This window comes from Doryrhamphus excisus, linkage group LG9 (assembly GCF_037039965.1).
Source record: "Doryrhamphus excisus strain RoL-2023G ecotype Guam linkage group LG9, RoL_Dexc_Guam_v1.1, whole genome shotgun sequence".
Taxonomy (NCBI): Eukaryota; Metazoa; Chordata; class Actinopteri; order Syngnathiformes; family Syngnathidae; genus Doryrhamphus; species Doryrhamphus excisus.
Genome location: NC_136365.1, coordinates 18,952,178 through 18,970,399, shown reverse-complemented (window position 1 = coordinate 18,970,399; position 18,222 = coordinate 18,952,178). Strand labels below are relative to the sequence as shown.

General features: G+C 43.0%; 2 protein-coding genes across 3 annotated transcripts; both read left to right on the top strand.

Moving 5' to 3' along the window:
* The first annotated feature begins 523 nt into the window (after positions 1-523).
* LOC131133854 (actin-related protein 2/3 complex subunit 1B-A-like) lies at positions 524-5,627 on the top strand. Its single transcript, XM_058078967.2, has 10 exons — positions 524-723; positions 1,061-1,181; positions 2,349-2,453; positions 2,569-2,791; positions 2,874-2,981; positions 3,686-3,922; positions 4,001-4,076; positions 4,156-4,355; positions 5,111-5,201; positions 5,282-5,627. The coding sequence occupies exons 2-10, from the start codon at positions 1,118-1,120 to the stop codon at positions 5,318-5,320; spliced, it is 1,143 nt and encodes a 380-aa protein (XP_057934950.2). The 5' UTR covers positions 524-723; positions 1,061-1,117; the 3' UTR covers positions 5,321-5,627.
* Positions 5,628-6,725: 1,098 nt separating this feature from the next.
* LOC131142074 (monocyte to macrophage differentiation factor 2) lies at positions 6,726-17,740 on the top strand. 2 transcript variants are annotated; one of them, XM_058091643.2, is made up of 7 exons: positions 6,726-6,966; positions 10,349-10,430; positions 11,642-11,802; positions 11,880-11,954; positions 12,769-12,870; positions 12,948-13,017; positions 13,723-17,740. In XM_058091643.2, exons 1-7 carry the CDS (start codon positions 6,953-6,955, stop codon positions 13,924-13,926), a joined length of 708 nt encoding a protein of 235 aa, XP_057947626.1. In that variant the 5' UTR covers positions 6,726-6,952; the 3' UTR covers positions 13,927-17,740. The 2 variants fall into 2 exon arrangements, with proteins under 2 accessions (XP_057947626.1, XP_078649690.1); XM_078793564.1 differs by lacking the exon at positions 13,723-17,740 and having other exon boundaries at positions 12,948-13,700.
* The last annotated feature ends 482 nt before the right edge of the window (positions 17,741-18,222 follow it).

Sequence of the window (18,222 nt, the reverse complement as noted above, 5' to 3'; positions counted from 1 at the left end):
CAGATCTCTTGCTTTGTACATGTATAAAATTACACATTAGCTAGTTTAGCTAGCGACCACAAGGGAAGTGCAACGAGTTAACAGAGACGGATACCGGGGAGTGTCTGTTCAGTAAGACAAACCTCGTTTTGAACGACTCGGTCAATAATCGACCAGCTCTACTTGTCATTCTTTATACTCCATACACAACTAAAGCCCGCTTGCTGGAACGCTGACCAGTCCGTGGAGGAGGAAAAAAATACCCCACCCAAGAAAAACTTTCAGGTTTTGTGCAAAACCAAGAGAATGAGCTCATTATTGACACCGGCCCCCTCCTTTCCCTCCCCCCTTTTCCTCCTTGTTCTTTTTGCTCAACAGAAGCCCCGCCTATTTCTTCTTCGAAGCCTTTCATGCGCTACAAGTTTTTTTGTGTGCCTTTCTAGCTCCTTTTTGTACTATTGTGTTCCCTGCCAGTGTCCCACCGTGCCCCCCCCCCCCTTCCCTTAGGAAGCTGACACCAAATATCTTTTCCAGCCCAGTTCAAACTTCCTGTTGGCTCGCTCCTCCCTCCCCCCGGCTCTGACCTCTCCTCCCCCGCCCCAGCCCAGCTTCCATCTCTGAGCTCACTCTCGACGTTGACGTTCGCGTTGACTGGCCAGAGTCCGCGAGCCGAGCTCCTCGATTCTCCGACCACCTTGACCTCTTCTCTGTTGACTCCCCTCTTCCTCTACGACCCTCCCAGGGGTAAGTGGCCTCCAAAAAATGCTTAGCTAGCACTGTCTGGGAATGTTTGTAGACAGGAAGTGGGGAAGATGTGCAAGAGACACTCCCAACATGAACTGTATGAAATCTATAATGGATGTTCTTGTCAAGCAACTTAGCATTTCCTGTTTGGGTGAAAAGTGAGGGACCACCTGCATCATTCCTGTCATGCCTGGAGCATGGACGCCATCTCATTCTAACTTTGCCACAGACAGGAAGCCCCAAAGTTATTTTCTTTATTACTCTTCTTCCCCCTTTTGAAGCTTGACTACTTCTGTTTTTTTTTTGGTGTGACCGTTAATGTTTGTTTACTCACCAGGTTCCTCAACTTTGCATCACTTCCTGGTTTTGATTCTGCCGCAGCCCGTGATTGGCCATGGCCTACCACAGCTTCCTGCTGGAACCAATTAGCTGCCATGCCTGGAACAAAGATGGAAGCCGTGAGTTTGCCTGCACGCCATTGTTACTCATCACAGCTTGAAAACAAACACTCTGAGAGGCTTGTGATTGGCTCCCAGATGTTAGAAGGTATTTCCTGTTTCCTCACATGGAGGGTGTGATGTCAGAGAGGCACTTTTTTTATAATTAGCAGCAGTAAACGTGCCTTATATGGCCGTTTTTGGTGCTTTGTGCTGAACACCAGGAACACGTAGTGCTGCACAAGCACTTCCTGTTAGTCACTTTTTAGCTGGAAATGTGCGCCAGCGGTGCAAAAAGTACACATCAATGTTAACCAGTGACCATAAATGCAACATTTAGACATAACGACATGGCCAGGAAGAAATAAACCCAGGTTTTAAATACCTCCCAGGAAGTCTTAGCCAATCATTTGATACCTTGCCAATGCCCGTGTCGAACAGTGCTTAACTTCATTTTACACTTGCAAGAACGTCAGAAATATAGTAGCGTAAAACAGAGTTATAAGGGACAATTTTTGGGCATTTTAAAAAATGTAATTCAGCCTTTTCATGTTAAACAGGAAGCTGCTTTGTGATGTTTTTTTTTCAAAGAAGCATATATTCTTGAACAAATCGTTCAAAGACATTTTCCCGAAAATTGTCCATTATTACCCCGTTTCACCGTATATATAAATGTTGGAAGTATACAAAACACACATTTGTGTCAAATCTAAATGTAGGAGTTGAAAGCTTCAAAAGTACCCCACCACCACCACCGCCACCACCTTTGATGTTTTCATGCTTTGATTAATGAAATATAAAGGAATGCATTAGTATTCACCCTATCAGGTCCCTATTTCTAAAGGAATGCATTAGTATTCACCCTATCAGGTCCCTATTTCGTAGATGCAAACATTGGCGATGGAATAGGAAAACTGAATTATTTCCAGCATTGTCACATGATCTCTCAGGATTGAAATGAATAGAAATAAAACTCTTGCAATACTAAATAAAATAAAAAAAAAACTTGTATGATAAATGAAAATGAAGTAGGTGACCCTTGTGGAGAATGTTTGTGTCCCAGGTGGAGGCCATAACTCATTACTGGATTCATTGACTTAAGAAAATGATTGTTGCTGCCCTTTTGATTTTCCCACTTTATATGTTTCCTTCCATTTCATTGCACTATTTTCCACCAACTTTTTTCAGAGGTGGCCATCTGCCCCAACAACCATGAGGTCCACATCTATAAGAAGGATGGGACCAAGTGGAGCAGAATCCATGAGCTGAAGGAGCACAATGGGCAGGTGACAGGTGAGATGGGAATCCATGCTTGTACGACTTTCATCAGGTCTCCGCGCTATAACATCATAATTCCCTCATATCGGTCTCACAGGCATCATCTCATGTGCCTATCTCTCCCCTACAGGCATCGACTGGGCTCCGGAGAGTAACCGCATAGTGACTTGCGGAGCGGACCGTAACGCCTACGTGTGGACCCTGAAGGAGGGCGCGTGGAAGCCCACCCTGGTCATCCTGCGCATCAACCGTGCGGCACGTTGCGTGAAGTGGTCGCCGCGGGAGAACAAGTTTGCTGTGGGCAGCGGCTCGCGTCTCATCTCCATCTGCTACTTTGAGCAGGAGAATGACTGGTGGGCTTCTTTTCACTTTGTGTGTGTGTGTGTGTGTGTGTGTGTGTGTATGAGAGATTGAGGCTGTGTTGTGGGTCCTCAGGTGGGTATGCAAGCACATAAAGAAGCCGATACGCTCCACCATCCTCAGTCTGGACTGGCATCCCAACAATGTGCTGCTGGCTGCCGGGTCATGTGACTTCAAATGTCGGTATGTGGGGAAAACATTTTTTACTGATGTGTAGTTCATAGTTCATCGTTGAATGCAGCCTATTTGTATTTTTTTAATGTATATTTAAGTAAATTGTACGTTCCCATCAATGAAGCATTTTAGGCCTAAGAAAATGTAAATGAGGTAAATCTAATGCATTCATACATTCATTCATTCATTCATTTTCTACCGCTTATCCTCACGAGGGTCATGGGGGTTGCTGGAGCCTATCCCAGCCGTCTTGGGGCGAGAGGCGGGGTACACCCTGGACTGGTGGCCAGCCAATCACAGGGCACATATAGACAAACAACCATTCACACTCACATTCATACATGTTATGTAGTATTCTACCCTGGTTACTAGGTATCAGTAATGTTGCTTTGCGGCTTTCAATGACCTCACAACAGGCGCCATAGTCACAACACGGCCTACGTAATCAAGTTAAAATTAAACTCTGAACATCCGACCTCACTTCCTGTTCTCATCCATTCAGCTCTCTTGCATCCACACACTGTTATAGCTGCTGTTTTGGGTTATAGGCGTGGGCAAGTGACTATAGGGCTGTTATTTCATGTCTAGAGGGCTCTAATAATGATAAACGTATGTCTTATCTTCTCATATTTCTCCGATATTGGCTGATACTCTTTAGGACTCTTGAGGTCTTTCTATGGCTAATAGTGTCCTCCTAACACACATGCTGGCAGGGTGTTCTCGGCCTACATCAAGGAGGTGGAGGAGAAGCCCAGTCCCACCCCCTGGGGCAGCAAGATGCCCTTCGGAGAGATGCTGTTTGAGTCCGGCGGGTCCGCCGCCGAGGTTGAGAGTGCAGTGGGGGGCGGCGGCTGGGTGCACAGCGTCTGCTTCTCCCACTCGGGCAACCGCCTGGCTTGGACGTCACATGACTCTACCGTATCCGTCGCCGAGGGTGGCAAGACTAACATGTAAGAGCGTGGAGGAAGTGTGTGTTTGTGTGTGTATGAGTGTGTATGAGTGTGTGACCTTTGTGCGGAATTCCACAGCGTGAGCAGTCTGAGGTCCGACACACTTCCTCTGCTGTGCGTCACCTTCATCACTGAGAACAGTCTCGTGGCCGCTGTGAGTACTCGCAGCAGTCATGCTGACCCCAACGCTGCCATCACACGTGTTGAACTTTTTTTTTTTTTGGTACCGTCAGGGTCACGACTGCTGCCCCATGCTCTTCGTGCTGGACGCCGCCAAAGGAGGTTTGACTTTCGGCGGCAAAATGGATGTTCCCAAACAGGCGGCCCAGAAGGGCATCAGCGCCAGGGAACGCTTCCAGAACCTGGACCGGCGGGCCTCTGAGACCCAAAGCACCGACAAGGACCTGAACACCCTGCACAAGAACAGCATCAGGTGCGGCCACTTCATTAGGAACACTTGTACCGTTAGATAACAACTGAGTTGACTGGATGGTGCAAGTGTACCAACTCTTCCCATATGGTAGACATACAGTCATCCCTCTTTATGGCCATTAATTGCTGGAATATTTTCATAGTTATGGTATCTTTATGATTTTCTAAATACAGTTTTTCACATTAGAGCCCTCTAGACATGAAATAAGTCACCTCTAGTCATCTTTACACTTCTATTACACAATATAATAGACATAATCAAGAAAATAAGGCATAAGTAACTTAACAGCGACTCACATGTTAGCAGCTCCTTGTTTATTTCTGGGGCTGCACAGTGGGGGAGTGGTTTGCGCGCAGACCTCACAGCTATGCATGCATGCATGCGTGGGTTTTCTCCGGATACTCCGGTTTCCTCCCACATTCCAAAAACATGCTAGGTTAATTAGCGACTCCAAATTGTCCATAGGTATGAATGTGAGTGTGAATGGTTGTTTGTCTATATGTGCCCTGTGATTGGCTGGCCACCAGTCCAGGGTGTACACCGCCTCTCGCCCAAAGACAGCTGGGATAGGCTCCAGCGCTCCCTGCGACCCTCGTGACGATAAGCGGTAGAAAATGAATGAATGAATGTTTATTTCTGGACGCTGTACTTCCTGCAGTGGCTATAGTCTCCTCAATGTATTCTAATGGAGGCTTCAAATGGCTTTACACTTGTATTGCGTATGTTGGTCAGCTCTTCCAATGTGTGTATTTCAGCTATATGTCGGTGCTGCAAGGAGGACGGAACCAGTGCACCAAGTTCTGCACCACAGGCATGGATGGAGGCATGTGCATCTGGGACGTCAAGGTGGAAAAAACAAACACACACAATGAGACAGGAATGAATCTGTCTTCTGTGGCGTTAATATCATTTGTTTTTGTCTTCAGACTCTGGAGTCCGCCATGAAGAACCTGAAGATCATCTAAAAGAAAAAAAGAAGTGTCTTTCGGAGAATATGAAGACAAGCGCTGCCTTATTACACAAAGCTTCTCTTGCCGTATGTTAATCAGGTATTATTTTTTATACGCAGGTCAAACCAAGCGGACCGCATGTCTGCCAACGGTACTCAATGTTATGGGCTCAGACCGGGTCCACCGCTTTTAAAGCAGTATTTGATATTATAATGAGGATGATGATGATGATGGTGATAACCATGCTGAGAGGACGCTGTCCTTCTCCTTAGTAGCTTATGCTGGTCATAATATGCATTTCATCAATAAAATGATTACTTAACATTGGCCTGCTTGGCCCAATTGCATGTTTGCTAAATGATTCAGATTATCAAACAATGTAAATATTAGTCAATGACAAATGCAGTTTTAAATGAAACTTTGATTATTAATTATCATTGTCCTGCTGCACAAACAAGTTGCTTTCAGCTTGAGGTCACCATCTGCTGGCTGGACATTCTCCTTCAGAAGAAATCATGATTCCATTTATCGCAGCAAGTCTTCCAGGCCCTGAAGCGGCAGAACAGCTCTGGTTTCTCTCATACTCTAAAACACACACACACAAACACACAATGATAAACACTTCACTTAATACCCATCTGAAAGGATCTGAGCATTATAATTTTTTTCATGCTTAGTGGCATCATTAGGCCTATTTTGAATAATTTATTTAAATTATTTAATTAATTTAATATTTATTAAATAATTTTATATACGTATTTATGTATTTTTTACGAAAGAAATTTCTGACATATAATAAGGCAAAAGCAGGCTAATAAGCAAGCCAATAAGCAGGCTAATACTAGTCCTAGTAGTAGTAGTAATAATCAGAAGAAGAATGATGAAAGTAATAACAGGCTAATTAATAATATAATGATTATTATATAATTGATCACTGTCCACTGGACAGAATGGTTGCCGTGTAGGTTGTGTGTACTTGTGTAAATTTAATGGTGGCCTAAAACAATTTGAGTATCTCTACTAAATCTGTCCAAAAGTGGGAAAGTTATATCCCAGTTTTTGTTTATTTGTTTTTGGGATTTTAATTTTTTATTATTTTTTTTTAATGTCTACTACATTCATTCATATCCTGTGCATCTCCAGGGGCATAACAACCATTCTCCATTCTCCATAGACAAACAACCATTCACACTTACATTCATACCTATGGACATATTCTAATTTGTATAATGTGCTTTGCCAAGGCGGCCTTTGTCGCCATCCAGCGGCAGTTAAAAGTACTACACCCGGAAAACCCCGATGAGCCTGCCTGAGCGACTTGGCTTTCTTCCCTCTCCGACACCCACAAACGGCTGTAGCTTGGTCACATATGCCCCCCCCCCTCTGAAAAACCTAAACCATATACCACTTACCACCCTACTTGATAGGATGCAGCTCAGCAGCCCCGTCGGGAAGCTCCTTGAGGTGAGGATGCTGATGATGAGTTCCCGTGACGTCACCAAAGTCTTCCCCCGCCTCGCCAGATCTCAACCCCTCCTCCGCAGAGACCAGCATCACGGATCAGACCCAGAAGCTCAGGCAGGCAGGAGTGGACTGAAGGTGGCCGCCATCGTGTCTGCTGTCAACTGTTGATTATTGCTTCTGTCAATGACTCTTGGAAGGTAAGGAGACATCTTTGTATCTTTGCCTCCTCCTCTTCTTCCTCCTCCTCCTCCTTCTCGCTGCTCTTGTCGCCGAGCAACCACACAGTGATGAAGGAGGAGGGTGATGCTGAGATGGAATGGTATCATTATCTTTGTCAAACGGCCTGACGAGCATCATTCCGGACGCGTTGATGCCTTCTGTTATTCCTCCTGCACGCGTGGACGCATTTTTCAGCCCGTACGGTGCTGCCACGGTGGGGTACCCACGCCGCCATCCATCAGTCACTCCTCTCTTTGCATTCTTCTCACATCACAAAGTCTGTTGGGGTTTCATCACGTTTCCCTGCAAGATCAGGGTAACAGAAATCGGCTTTCTTTATCATTTAAGTGCCTCTGAAATATTATAGTAGAAAATATGACTGCTCGTTATGAATTACACACATCTTTATTTGGATTGGTTGTCACAAAATATGCATTTATTTGTTAATTAATATATAATTTATTTAATATTTTGGCTGTATTATTTGGTCACTGAAATATTATCATTATAAAAGTGGTATATTCATATTTAGATGGTATAAATATAACCACTCATCTTTATTTGGATTGGTTGTCACAAAATATGCATTTTTATTTGTTAGAAAATATTTATTTTTATTTAATATATAATTTATTTAATATTTTACCTGTATTATTTGGTCACTGAAATATTATAATATTATCATTATAAAGGTGGTATATTCATATTTAAATTGTATAAATATAACAATTGTTTATATTATTTTTCTTAGTAATTATAGTATTTGAAATGATAAATACAGTGAAAAAATGTTTGGACACCCCTAATCATTTTCAATATTTTCCCATCTTGGGCTGCACGGCGGTCAAGTGGTTAGCGCAGAGACCTCACAGCTAGAAGACCCGAGTTCAATTCCACCCTCGGCCATCTCTGTGTGGAGTTTGCACACATGGGTTTTCTCCGCTTACTCCGGTTTCCTCCCACATTCCAAAAACATGCTAGGTTAATTAGCGACTCCAAATTGTCCATAGGTATGAATGTGAGTGTGAATGGTTGTTTGTCTATATGTGCCCTGTGATTGGCTGGCCACCAGTCCAGGGTGTACCCCACCTCTCTAAGACAGCTGGGATAGGTTCCAGCACAAATATAGCATCAATGAATGTTTGCAAAGGCTGTGTTGGATGAAATGAGATGAGATGAGGCGTACCTAATGAAGCGTCCGACGAGGAGGGCGTGTGTTTGGATGGAGGATGAAGTGATTGAGCCACTTTATCACCACTAAGTGGAAGAACCATTGCATGGCGTCATGCATGCTACACCGCAAGCCTATCCGGCCCTCTCGGTGTTGTGTTGTGGTGCGTGTCTCCAGCGGACCGGCCTGTGGCCTGCTAATTATCAGCCATCTTGATGGAGTGGTTAACGAGGCCGCCAGAGCCTGCTGGGCCTGGCAGGGAGAAAGTCACTCAGCAATTGGCTCGGTTGTGCTTCCAGGCTTGATTTTTTTTGGGGGGGGGCAGCGTGGTGTGTGTTTGTGCCGGGTCACTTTGTATTACTAGCTGGAAGGGGGAGAAAATGGATGGTGTGCATGTGGAAGTTATTATCCACATGCATCATGACCATGACCATCAGAAGTATATCTTTAGAACGACTCCGGTTTCCTCCCACATTCCAAAAACATGCTAGGTTAATTAGCGACTCCAAATTGTCCATAGGTATGAATGTGAGTGGGAATGGTTGTTTGTCTATATGTGCCCTGTGATTGGCTGGCCACCAGTCCAGGGTGTACCCCGCCTCTTTGCTGAAGACAGCTGGGATAGGCTCCAGCACCCCCGCAACCCTCGTGAGGAAAAGCGGTAGAAAATGAATGAATGAATATCTTTAGAACACACACAAAAGAGAAACATATGGCGTATAACAGGGGTCTCAAACATGCGACCCGTGGGCCCACAGGACACTAGTTTGAAACCCCCGCCTTAATATGAAAGTTTAATGCGGCCCGCACAAGTTTGATATGGATGCTGTATGGTATCATGTACCCAGAAAAAAATATTACGTTTGATTAATGTTCATGTTAAAGGTTAAATAACTGTTAATAGTTATCCTCCCTATCTGTGTGGAAGTGGTAAGTTTTTGGCTATTTAAGTTTAAAGGAGGGCGGCATGGCGGCCGAGTGGTTAGCGCGCAGACCTCACAGCTAGGAGACCAGGGTTCAATTCCACCCTCTGCCATCTCTGTGTGGAGTTTGCATGTTCTCACGGTTTTCTCCGGGTACTCCAGTTTCCTCCCACATTCCAAAAAACATGCTAGGTTAATTGGCGACTCCAAATTGACCATAGGTATGAATGTGAGTGTGAATGGTTGTTTGTCTATATGTGCCCTGTGATTGGCTGGCGACCAGTCCAGGGTGTACCCCGCCTCTCGCCCAAAGACAGCGGGGATAGGCTCCAGCACCTCGTGAGGAAAAGCGGTAGAAAATGAATGAATGAATGAATGATGAATGTTCATGTCAATGGTTAAATAACTGTTAATAGTTATCCTCCCTGTCCGTGTGGAAGTGGTAAGTTTTTGGCTATTTAAGTTTAAAGGAAATAACTTGAAGGCTACCGTTTAGGTCGCTAGCTCTTAGTTTGCGAGTTAGCATGTGTCTCAAGACCCTGCAGTTGCGCAATATGTTGTAAATAAAAAGAGTATAAATGAAGTGAATGAAGAAGAGAAAGTGAAAGTGAACTGTTGTGTAAATAATTGAGTGGCAAGAAACAACAACAACCGTTTCTCGCTGCTGTACACGAGGTGGTGAGCGCGTGAGGAGGCGTCACTGAATCTAGGTCTCTTATGAAATCTGCCTCCGCAAAAGTGTGTGTGTGTGTGTTGATGTGTCGGCCATGTTTGCATCTTGCCTTGCAGCACCTTAAATTTAAATGAAATTACACAGGAGCACAAATGTGTTCTGGTGAGCATCCCTTTGGCTGGGTGGTTGCCATGGTGACAGTGACATCACTCTGGGAGTCACCGCCTCCTCACAGGCTGTTGCGCTTGTCTGGGTTTCCCTGCAAATTCTCTCTGTGTGTGTGTGTGTGTGTGTGTGTGTGTGTGTGGAGGAAAGAAGAGGTCGGTCGTCCTGCTCCTTTTCTCGTTGCCAGGCAACCAAAGTCTGTCACAGCAACACGTAGAAACATGACGTGTGGTTGCCAGGCAACATGGTGCACCTTGACGATGCAGATGTTCCCAGACGACGTGACATAACACGACGTGTCCGTACTGATTAGAGATGCTATTTTTAACGACACAAATCGTTTGTCAGCCTCGGTCCGCCCAAAAAGCAAAGAGGTTGCACTGCATATTTCATCTCTTTTTATTTTTATTTTTTTTTACTGTTTGCAGGTTTATGAACAACCGTGTTCCTTCTAACAAGAGATACCAGCCCACTGACTATGAGCATGCAGCCAACTGCGCCACGCATGCGGTAAACACACACACACACACACATATCCGAAAAGGAAAAACCAGAGCTCTTTTAATCCCGCCCCTTTTCTGTGTCACATGAATGATAAATAATCAAATGTCAGATAAGTACAGGATGTGATCAATCATGTACTGTAGAGTACATGCATACATGCAGTACAAAATGTACATCAGAGATGCAAGCGTTCGCCCTTAGGCCCACCTCTTCTACCAATCACATTAAATCCCAGCAATCAATGTGGGAAGAAAATGCATTGTATGTACACAGTGGGGCGGCACGGTGGTTGAGTGGTTAGCGCGCAGACCTCACAGCTAGGAGACCAGGGTTCAATTCCACTCTCGGCCATCCAAAAATTATATTTGCACGGTGGTCGAGTGGTTAGCGCGCAGACCTCACAGCTCATAGACTCAGGTTCAAATCCACCCTTGAGTTTTATGTTCTCCCCGTGCATGCGTGGGTTTTCTCCGGTTTACTCCGGTTTCTTCCCACATTCCAAAAAAAAACATGCTTGGTTAATTAGCGACTCCAAATTGTCCATAGGTATGAATGTGAGTGTGAATGGTTGTTTGTCTATATGTGCCCTGTGATTGGCTGGCCACCAGTCCAGGGTGTACCCGAAGGCAGCTGGGATAGCGGTAGAAATTTATAGAAAATGAATGAATGAATGTACACAGTGACCACATGCAATGACTATACAGCGTATACTCCGCTATATGATATAATATACTATATGCAGGTATGCAGGTACACTTGTTTCCCTTGAATGCAACTACAGATGTCGTCATGGTTACATAAATAGCTCATAAGAGTTTCATTAGAAAGAGGTTCCCTTGATTAAAACCAAAATGACTGAAGTTCTTCCATGGAGCCTTGTAGTGTCTGGTATGAGCTGTTTTTGTTGTCATTCTGATATTTGTCCAAATCCAGGTACCTTTAGTTGTGCCAGCCATTTAAATGAACTACAAAGTGAAGATTAGAAGGCTGGTTTAATCATATTTTCCATGCTTGACTAGAAATGTGTGATAGTGCAGAATATGACCTACATGTAGATGTCGATAACAACCTGAGCAAAAGTAGGAAAGAACTTTTTTTCTCAATGCTCTGCAATCATCTTAGGAAGTCATGATCACACAATGAAGGATATAAAAGAAAGTGTTGCTGTTAGCGTGTACCTGAATGTACCAAACATGTGTGACTGCATCTGCACGTAGTTATGGATAATCCCCAGCCTGCTGGGCAGCTCCCTGCTGCACTTCCAGTCGGAAGACCAATGGGAGCGCGTGTCGGCCTGGGTGTACGGGGCGGGTCTCAGCTCCCTCTTCACCATCTCCACCCTCTTTCACACTGTGGCCTGGAAGAAGAGCCACCTACGGTACACACACACACATATTGTTGTGTAATGTTGGAGGTGTTGCTTCATAAACAAACAACGCTGTGTTTCCCTGTTAGGAGTGTGGAGCACTGTTTCCACATGTGTGACAGGATGGTGATCTATTTCTTTATTGCTGCCTCTTACGCTCCTTGGTGAGTGTTTGTTTTCTCATGCAGTAAAAAAAAATACAGTGGTGTCTTGGTTAACATCCGACTCAAACCAAAACAGACTCTAACCAAGGCAAGTTTTCAATTTAAATTTTTTTTTCCAGTTTTCATGTCAATCCAATCAATCCATTCCAAACACCCCAAACTTTTAAGATAAGATAAAATAAGATCTCAGAATCAGTTAAGCAGTACAAAATACACAATATAAAAATAAACAATATAAACAACCCAAGTATTAACAAACCAACAATTTTACCCAGAGTTATATATAAAATAAAATAAAATAAAATAAAATAAAATTAAAACAACCCAAGTATTAACAATTTTACGCAGCATTATACACATTTTATATTGCAGATAATATGAAATGAGATGAAATATATGACCAGTCTATACACTACGAGTTAATATGAGGCATTATAAAAATTCTGCACTTAAACTTAATATATTGCACTTAGAGCCTTAATATTGCACAGTGAATGGAGTCTGGAATAACTATACTGAATATGAAATCAAAGTATTGCACAGATGTACATAGCGGTGTAGAAGTCTATTGGGAGCAGTGCTGGTTGTACAAACAAAACACAGTCTATAGACAATAATGATAGTTGTATATGCTTGGAGGGTAATCCCTTTTTTATTATTATGATTTATGATTCTGGACTCATGCCACAAAAAAACTTTGCAGTTTGTTAAAGGCTTTCTAACATGCACGGTTTTAACCGAGGTTCCACTGTATTTAATTTCTACCTGGGTATCGGTAAGATACGGTATTAGAAATCTTCATGTTCCACCCCAGGCTGAACCTCAGAGAACTGGGTCCCTGGGCCATTCACATGCGCTGGCTGGTGTGGGTCATGGCGCTGTCGGGAACCACCTACGTCTTCTTCTTCCATGAAAGGTTGGTGCAGCATCTCCACCTGGAAGAAAAGGTAGCACGTTGATGAAGCTGACTAACGTATGCTTGGCATCCTCCAGGTACAAGATCATGGAGCTGATCTGCTACACGGTGATGGGCGTCTTTCCCGCCTTGGTCATCCTCTCCATGGTGAGCACCGCACGGAATATTACACGCTACCCAAGTGGGCAAACGCGAACCAGTTTAAAATTTTTGCCAAAATTTGGTAACGACGGTCGAGTGGTTAGTGCGCAGACCTCACAGCTAGGAGACCAGGGTTCAATTCCACCCTCGGCCATCTCTGTGTGGAGTTTGCATGTTCTCCCCGTGCATGCGTGGCTTTTCTCCGGGTACTCCGGTTTCCTCCCACATTCCAAAAACATGCTAGGTTAATTGCAGACTCAAGACAGCTGGGATAGGCTCCAGCACCCCCTGTAACCCTTGTGAGGATAAGCGGCAGAAAATGAATGAAATTACCATACAAGCTAGGAGACCCGGGTTCGATACCCTTCTCGGCCATCTTTGTGTGGAGTTTGCATGTTCTCCCCGTGCATGCGTGGTTTTTCTCCGGGGACTCCGGTTTCCTCCCACATTCCAAAAAAAAAAAAGCGACACTAAATTGTCCGTAGGTATGAATGTGAGTGTGAATGGTTGTTTGTCTATATGTGCCCTGTGATTGGCTGGCCACCAGTCCAGGGTGTACCCCGCCTCTTGCCCGAAGATTGCTGGGATAGGCTCCAGCACCCCCGCGACCCTCATAAGGAAAAGCGGTAGAAAATGAATGAAGATGTCTTTCAAAGCCCGCCCTTAACGTTCTTCCTCATCACCTCCATCCATCCATCATCCTCTTCCAAGCCGGAACAGTCAGGCTTGTGCGAGCTGCTTGTGGGCGGAGCCTTCTACTGCCTGGGCATGGTCTTCTTTAAGAGCGACGGCATCGTGCCCTTCGCTCACGCCATTTGGCACCTCTTTGTGGCCATGGGGGCGGCCGTGCACTACTACGCCATCTGGAAGTACCTCTACGCCCGACCCGTCAGCCCGGTCCGGACGTCCAGATGACAGCGTCGCTGATCCCTCCGACTACCGGCCCCGCTACAGAACATTCCGGGCCACTTCGAAGTGGCTGCAGTTTCCTTCCGGGGGCGTGTTGGCTGGTCTGGGAGCATCTGCAGGTCCACATTCAGTGTCTTTGTGTCAACTGTTTACACTCGCCGTGTTGGCTTTGCTGTTTATTTCCATATCGCAGCGCGCTTGGTGGTGTTTGTGGTGTTCACAACTTACTTTGACGCCGATTTGCCCATATAGAGGGTGTCCTGGCGGCCATTTTTTTGGCTTTCGCGGCATATGAATGAAACTGAAACTCTCATTTGCTCCGTCACCTGAAACACGAAGCTAACATGTTTTGTTCAGATATAGCCAAGCGTTGTTTCGTTGCTTTTAGCAACTTTAATGTCGAAAATGTATCAGTGTGGCCCCCACATTCTTCAGTTTTTCAAAAGTTTGGACACACTTGGTTTACAGTCGTCCCTCGCTACGTCACGGTTCAAACATCGCTCCCTCTCTCTATTGCGGTTTTTCCAAAATGAGTGAATTATTGATTGCTGTTTTGTGGTTGAGTACACATATATACATATATATGTATATTTAAGCAACTTGTACTTATTCTCAGTCTAAATGAGGAATTTGCAAGCATACAATAGCTAAATGAGCTAAAATGCATATACAAGGCATTTACATTTACATTACATTGTACTGTAATTGTGGATGTTGTATTCACCATTGGCCACTAGGGGTCAGTCATTGTTTGATGAGACAGGCACTCGTCACTAAGGTTCCTAAGGGAACATATTTACTGTGACACCTGCTCAAACAGGAGTTTTATTGACGTCTTAAATGGCTTATTTACTCTTGTTTTGTCTACTGTTTTGGGTAATAGGAGTATAAAGCCATTTAGTCTGTTGTATCTTATTTATGTTGTATTTTCATCTACTATATTAGGTAATAAGGTTTAATTCCATGTCTATTTATTATTTTATTTATTAACATTTTCTATTTATTAATATTTAATCCTAATCTGGTGTGGGTCCAATGAGCCGCGATAAACGAGGGACGACTTATGTTTTTTTAATGGCAAACACACCGATATATTTATATTTGTAATCAGTGTGCTTCCATATAAGCAGGTTAGTTTCTGACCACGGTATGTACTACAGTATTTATGCAGGACATTAAGGGGGGGGGTGATTTTATGCTTTATTTGATTCAGGGGAAAGTCGACACTGCCACTTCTTTTGGTGGTTTGTTTTTACTGCCACAAGTGACACGCTCCACATGTTGAAGTGCACCCAGAGCTCCACGCTCCACATGTTGAAGAGCTCCATATCGTGTGTTCTGAAACCTTCAAAGTCCCGTTTACGTGGCACATTTGATGGGAAAGTGAAGCGGTACAGTTGGTATTGTTGAACAATCTGGCCCGATATGAAGCCATCTCAGGTGTGTGTGTGTGTGTGTGTGTGTGTTATATCATCCAAAGCCTCTCTGGTCTATGTTTACACATGAATGCATGGATGTGTATATACTGGTTAAGAAACAGTGTAATGTTTCAAACATGCCTGGAATTGAGCATCTTTCCCAGCAGCAGCAGCAGGAGGCTACCTCTCAGGATTTTTGCATCATCGAATCACTGCAGAAGCTGCTTCCCTTTAAGTCCACATTCCAAAGTACGGCACCGTACCGCTGTCCCAAACATCCTTTTATTATCATTTATAATAATAATAATAACATTTTAATATAATAATAAAATTATTAGGCGGCACGGCGGTCGACTGGTTAGCGCGCAGACCTTAGGTTAATTGGCCACTCCAAATTGTCCATAGGTATGAATGTGAGTGTGAATGGTTGTTTGTCTAAATGTGCCCTGTGATTGGCTGGCGAACAGTCCAGGGTGTACCCCGCCTCTCGCCCGAAGACAGCTGGGATAGGCTCCAGCACCCCCGCGACCCTCGTGAGGAAAAAGCGGTAGAAAATGAATGAATGAATGAATACAATTATTATCAATTATATCATTATAATAATAATACTAATACTACTACTACTAATAATAAAATTTTAATATAATAAAATTATTATTATATTACTATTATAGAATATATATTATACGTATAATAATTAATAATAACTAATAATAATTATTATTAGCATTATTATATTATTATTAGTGTTGTTAATAATATTAACAATAATATTATATATTATAAAATATTATAATATATATTATTATATTAATATGTTATACATTATATTATTAATATATTAATATTATATAACATTATTGTTGTTATTATTATTATTATTATTGTCATCAAAGCCTGTATAGATCCAACACACAGAGAAGAGAAGAAAGCTTTGGGACACAATTGAACCTCTTTGGCGAAAAAAGGCTGATTGCAGCTTTGAGTTGGTGTCCAAACACACTATTTGTGTGTGATTCATGCTGCTTTCTTCACTACACGACAACACAAAACCAGAACTAACCTTCCTCTTTTCCCCACAGGTACTTCTGTTATTAATACAGACAGATAAGGTCCTAATTTGACATCACGTGATTACTTTTTCAGATGTTTGAAAAAGTGTTTGCCTCCTTCCTGGTTTCTTATTTTTTGCATGTTTGTCACACTTAAATGTTTCAGATCATCAAATGTAAATATTAGTCAATGACAACACAAAATGCAGTTTTTAAGTGATTTTTTTTTGTTGCTAAAAGGGACACATCCAAAGCTCCATGACCCTGAGTGAAAAGGTGATTACCCCCGAAAGCTAATAAGTGGTTGGGCCACACTTAGCAGGAACAACTGCAATCTCCTTCAGCAGAATTCATGCTTCCTTTTATCACAGCAAGTCATCCAGGTCCTGAAGCAGCAAAACAGCCCCAGACCATCGCACTACCACCACCATATTTTACTGTTGCTATGATGCTCTTTTTCTGGAATGAGGTGTTACTTTTACGCCAGATGTAATGGGACACAAGTTCAACTTTTGTCTGGTAAGACCATCTAGTATTTTCCCAAAGGTCTTGGAGATCATCAAGATGTTTTCTGGCTAAATGTTTTTGCCCAGTGTCTTTCTTAGGCAAGTGAGGCTTGCACTTCTTTGGATGTTGTTGTGGGGTCTTTTGTGACCTCATCTTAGATGAGTTGTGGCTGCGCTCTTGGGGTCATTTTGGTCGGCCGGCCACTCCTGGGAAGGTTCACTACTGTTCCATGTTTTTGGCAATTTGTGGATAATGGCTCTCACTGTGGTTGGCTGGAGTCCCAAAGCTTTAGAAATGGCTTTATAACCTTTTCCACACTGGTAGATTAACAAGCACTGTAACAAGCACTTTTTCCACACAGGATCATGTAGCTTTGGATGTTTTGTCTGCCTCAATAATAACAAGTTTGAGCTGTGTTGTCATTGGCTAACTATGAAGCATTTTAGGGTGACAAACATGCAAAAAACAAGAAATCAGGAAGGGGGCAAACACGTATTCACACCACTGTATTTGAATGATGAAAGTGTTTCACGTCACATCTCGCCGAGAAGTGCTTCATGTGTCTCACTCTTAAAACGTAAGTTGTTGGAGGTGGAGATAATAGCCGGTGTTTGAGCCGATTTGAGAATGAATATAACATAGAAATATGTGAACTAGAAATTGTTCTTTTGTGTTTCTATCTACCGTGTGATTGTGAAACTGCTGACTTCTTTCAGACATTTAAGATGAGTCAAAAGGTTTTATTGTGACTGTGGTGCTTCTGTGCTGTGACATGATGCCAACAATGCTTTTATCTTTTCTATTTCTCTTGGAGTAATAATTAAAAACAAGCTTTTTCATGCACTCTTGGCAATTTTGTTACCATGTTTTTGAAAACGCAGCAACTTTTGTGGCTTGTGTGGCGTATTCAGTGTGATGTACGACTCAATCTCCTGCCAAAGTCATGGAGCATTACATGGACTGATAAAGCAGCCGTGAGACATCCCCTGGACTATCTCTCTAATGCTGCATTTTATGGCTTTAAAGTGGGTGTCCAAAGTGCAGCCTGGGGGCCATTTGCGGCCCACAGCTGGTCTTTTGTTTTAAAACATTGTCAAATTGTAGAAATAAAAATATAAAAGCAAAAATGAAAAGGTGAAATGACAAATAACACTAATAATAAAGATCACCTAAACTAGATAAATATGCACAAATATTAGATAATAGAGTGTTTTTATAATCAAAGTACAGATTTGTCGCATTCAGTTACGAGAAGTATTTATTAAAATGTAATTTTTTGGCTATTTCTGAACATTGGCACATTGTAGAAATAAAAATATAAAAGC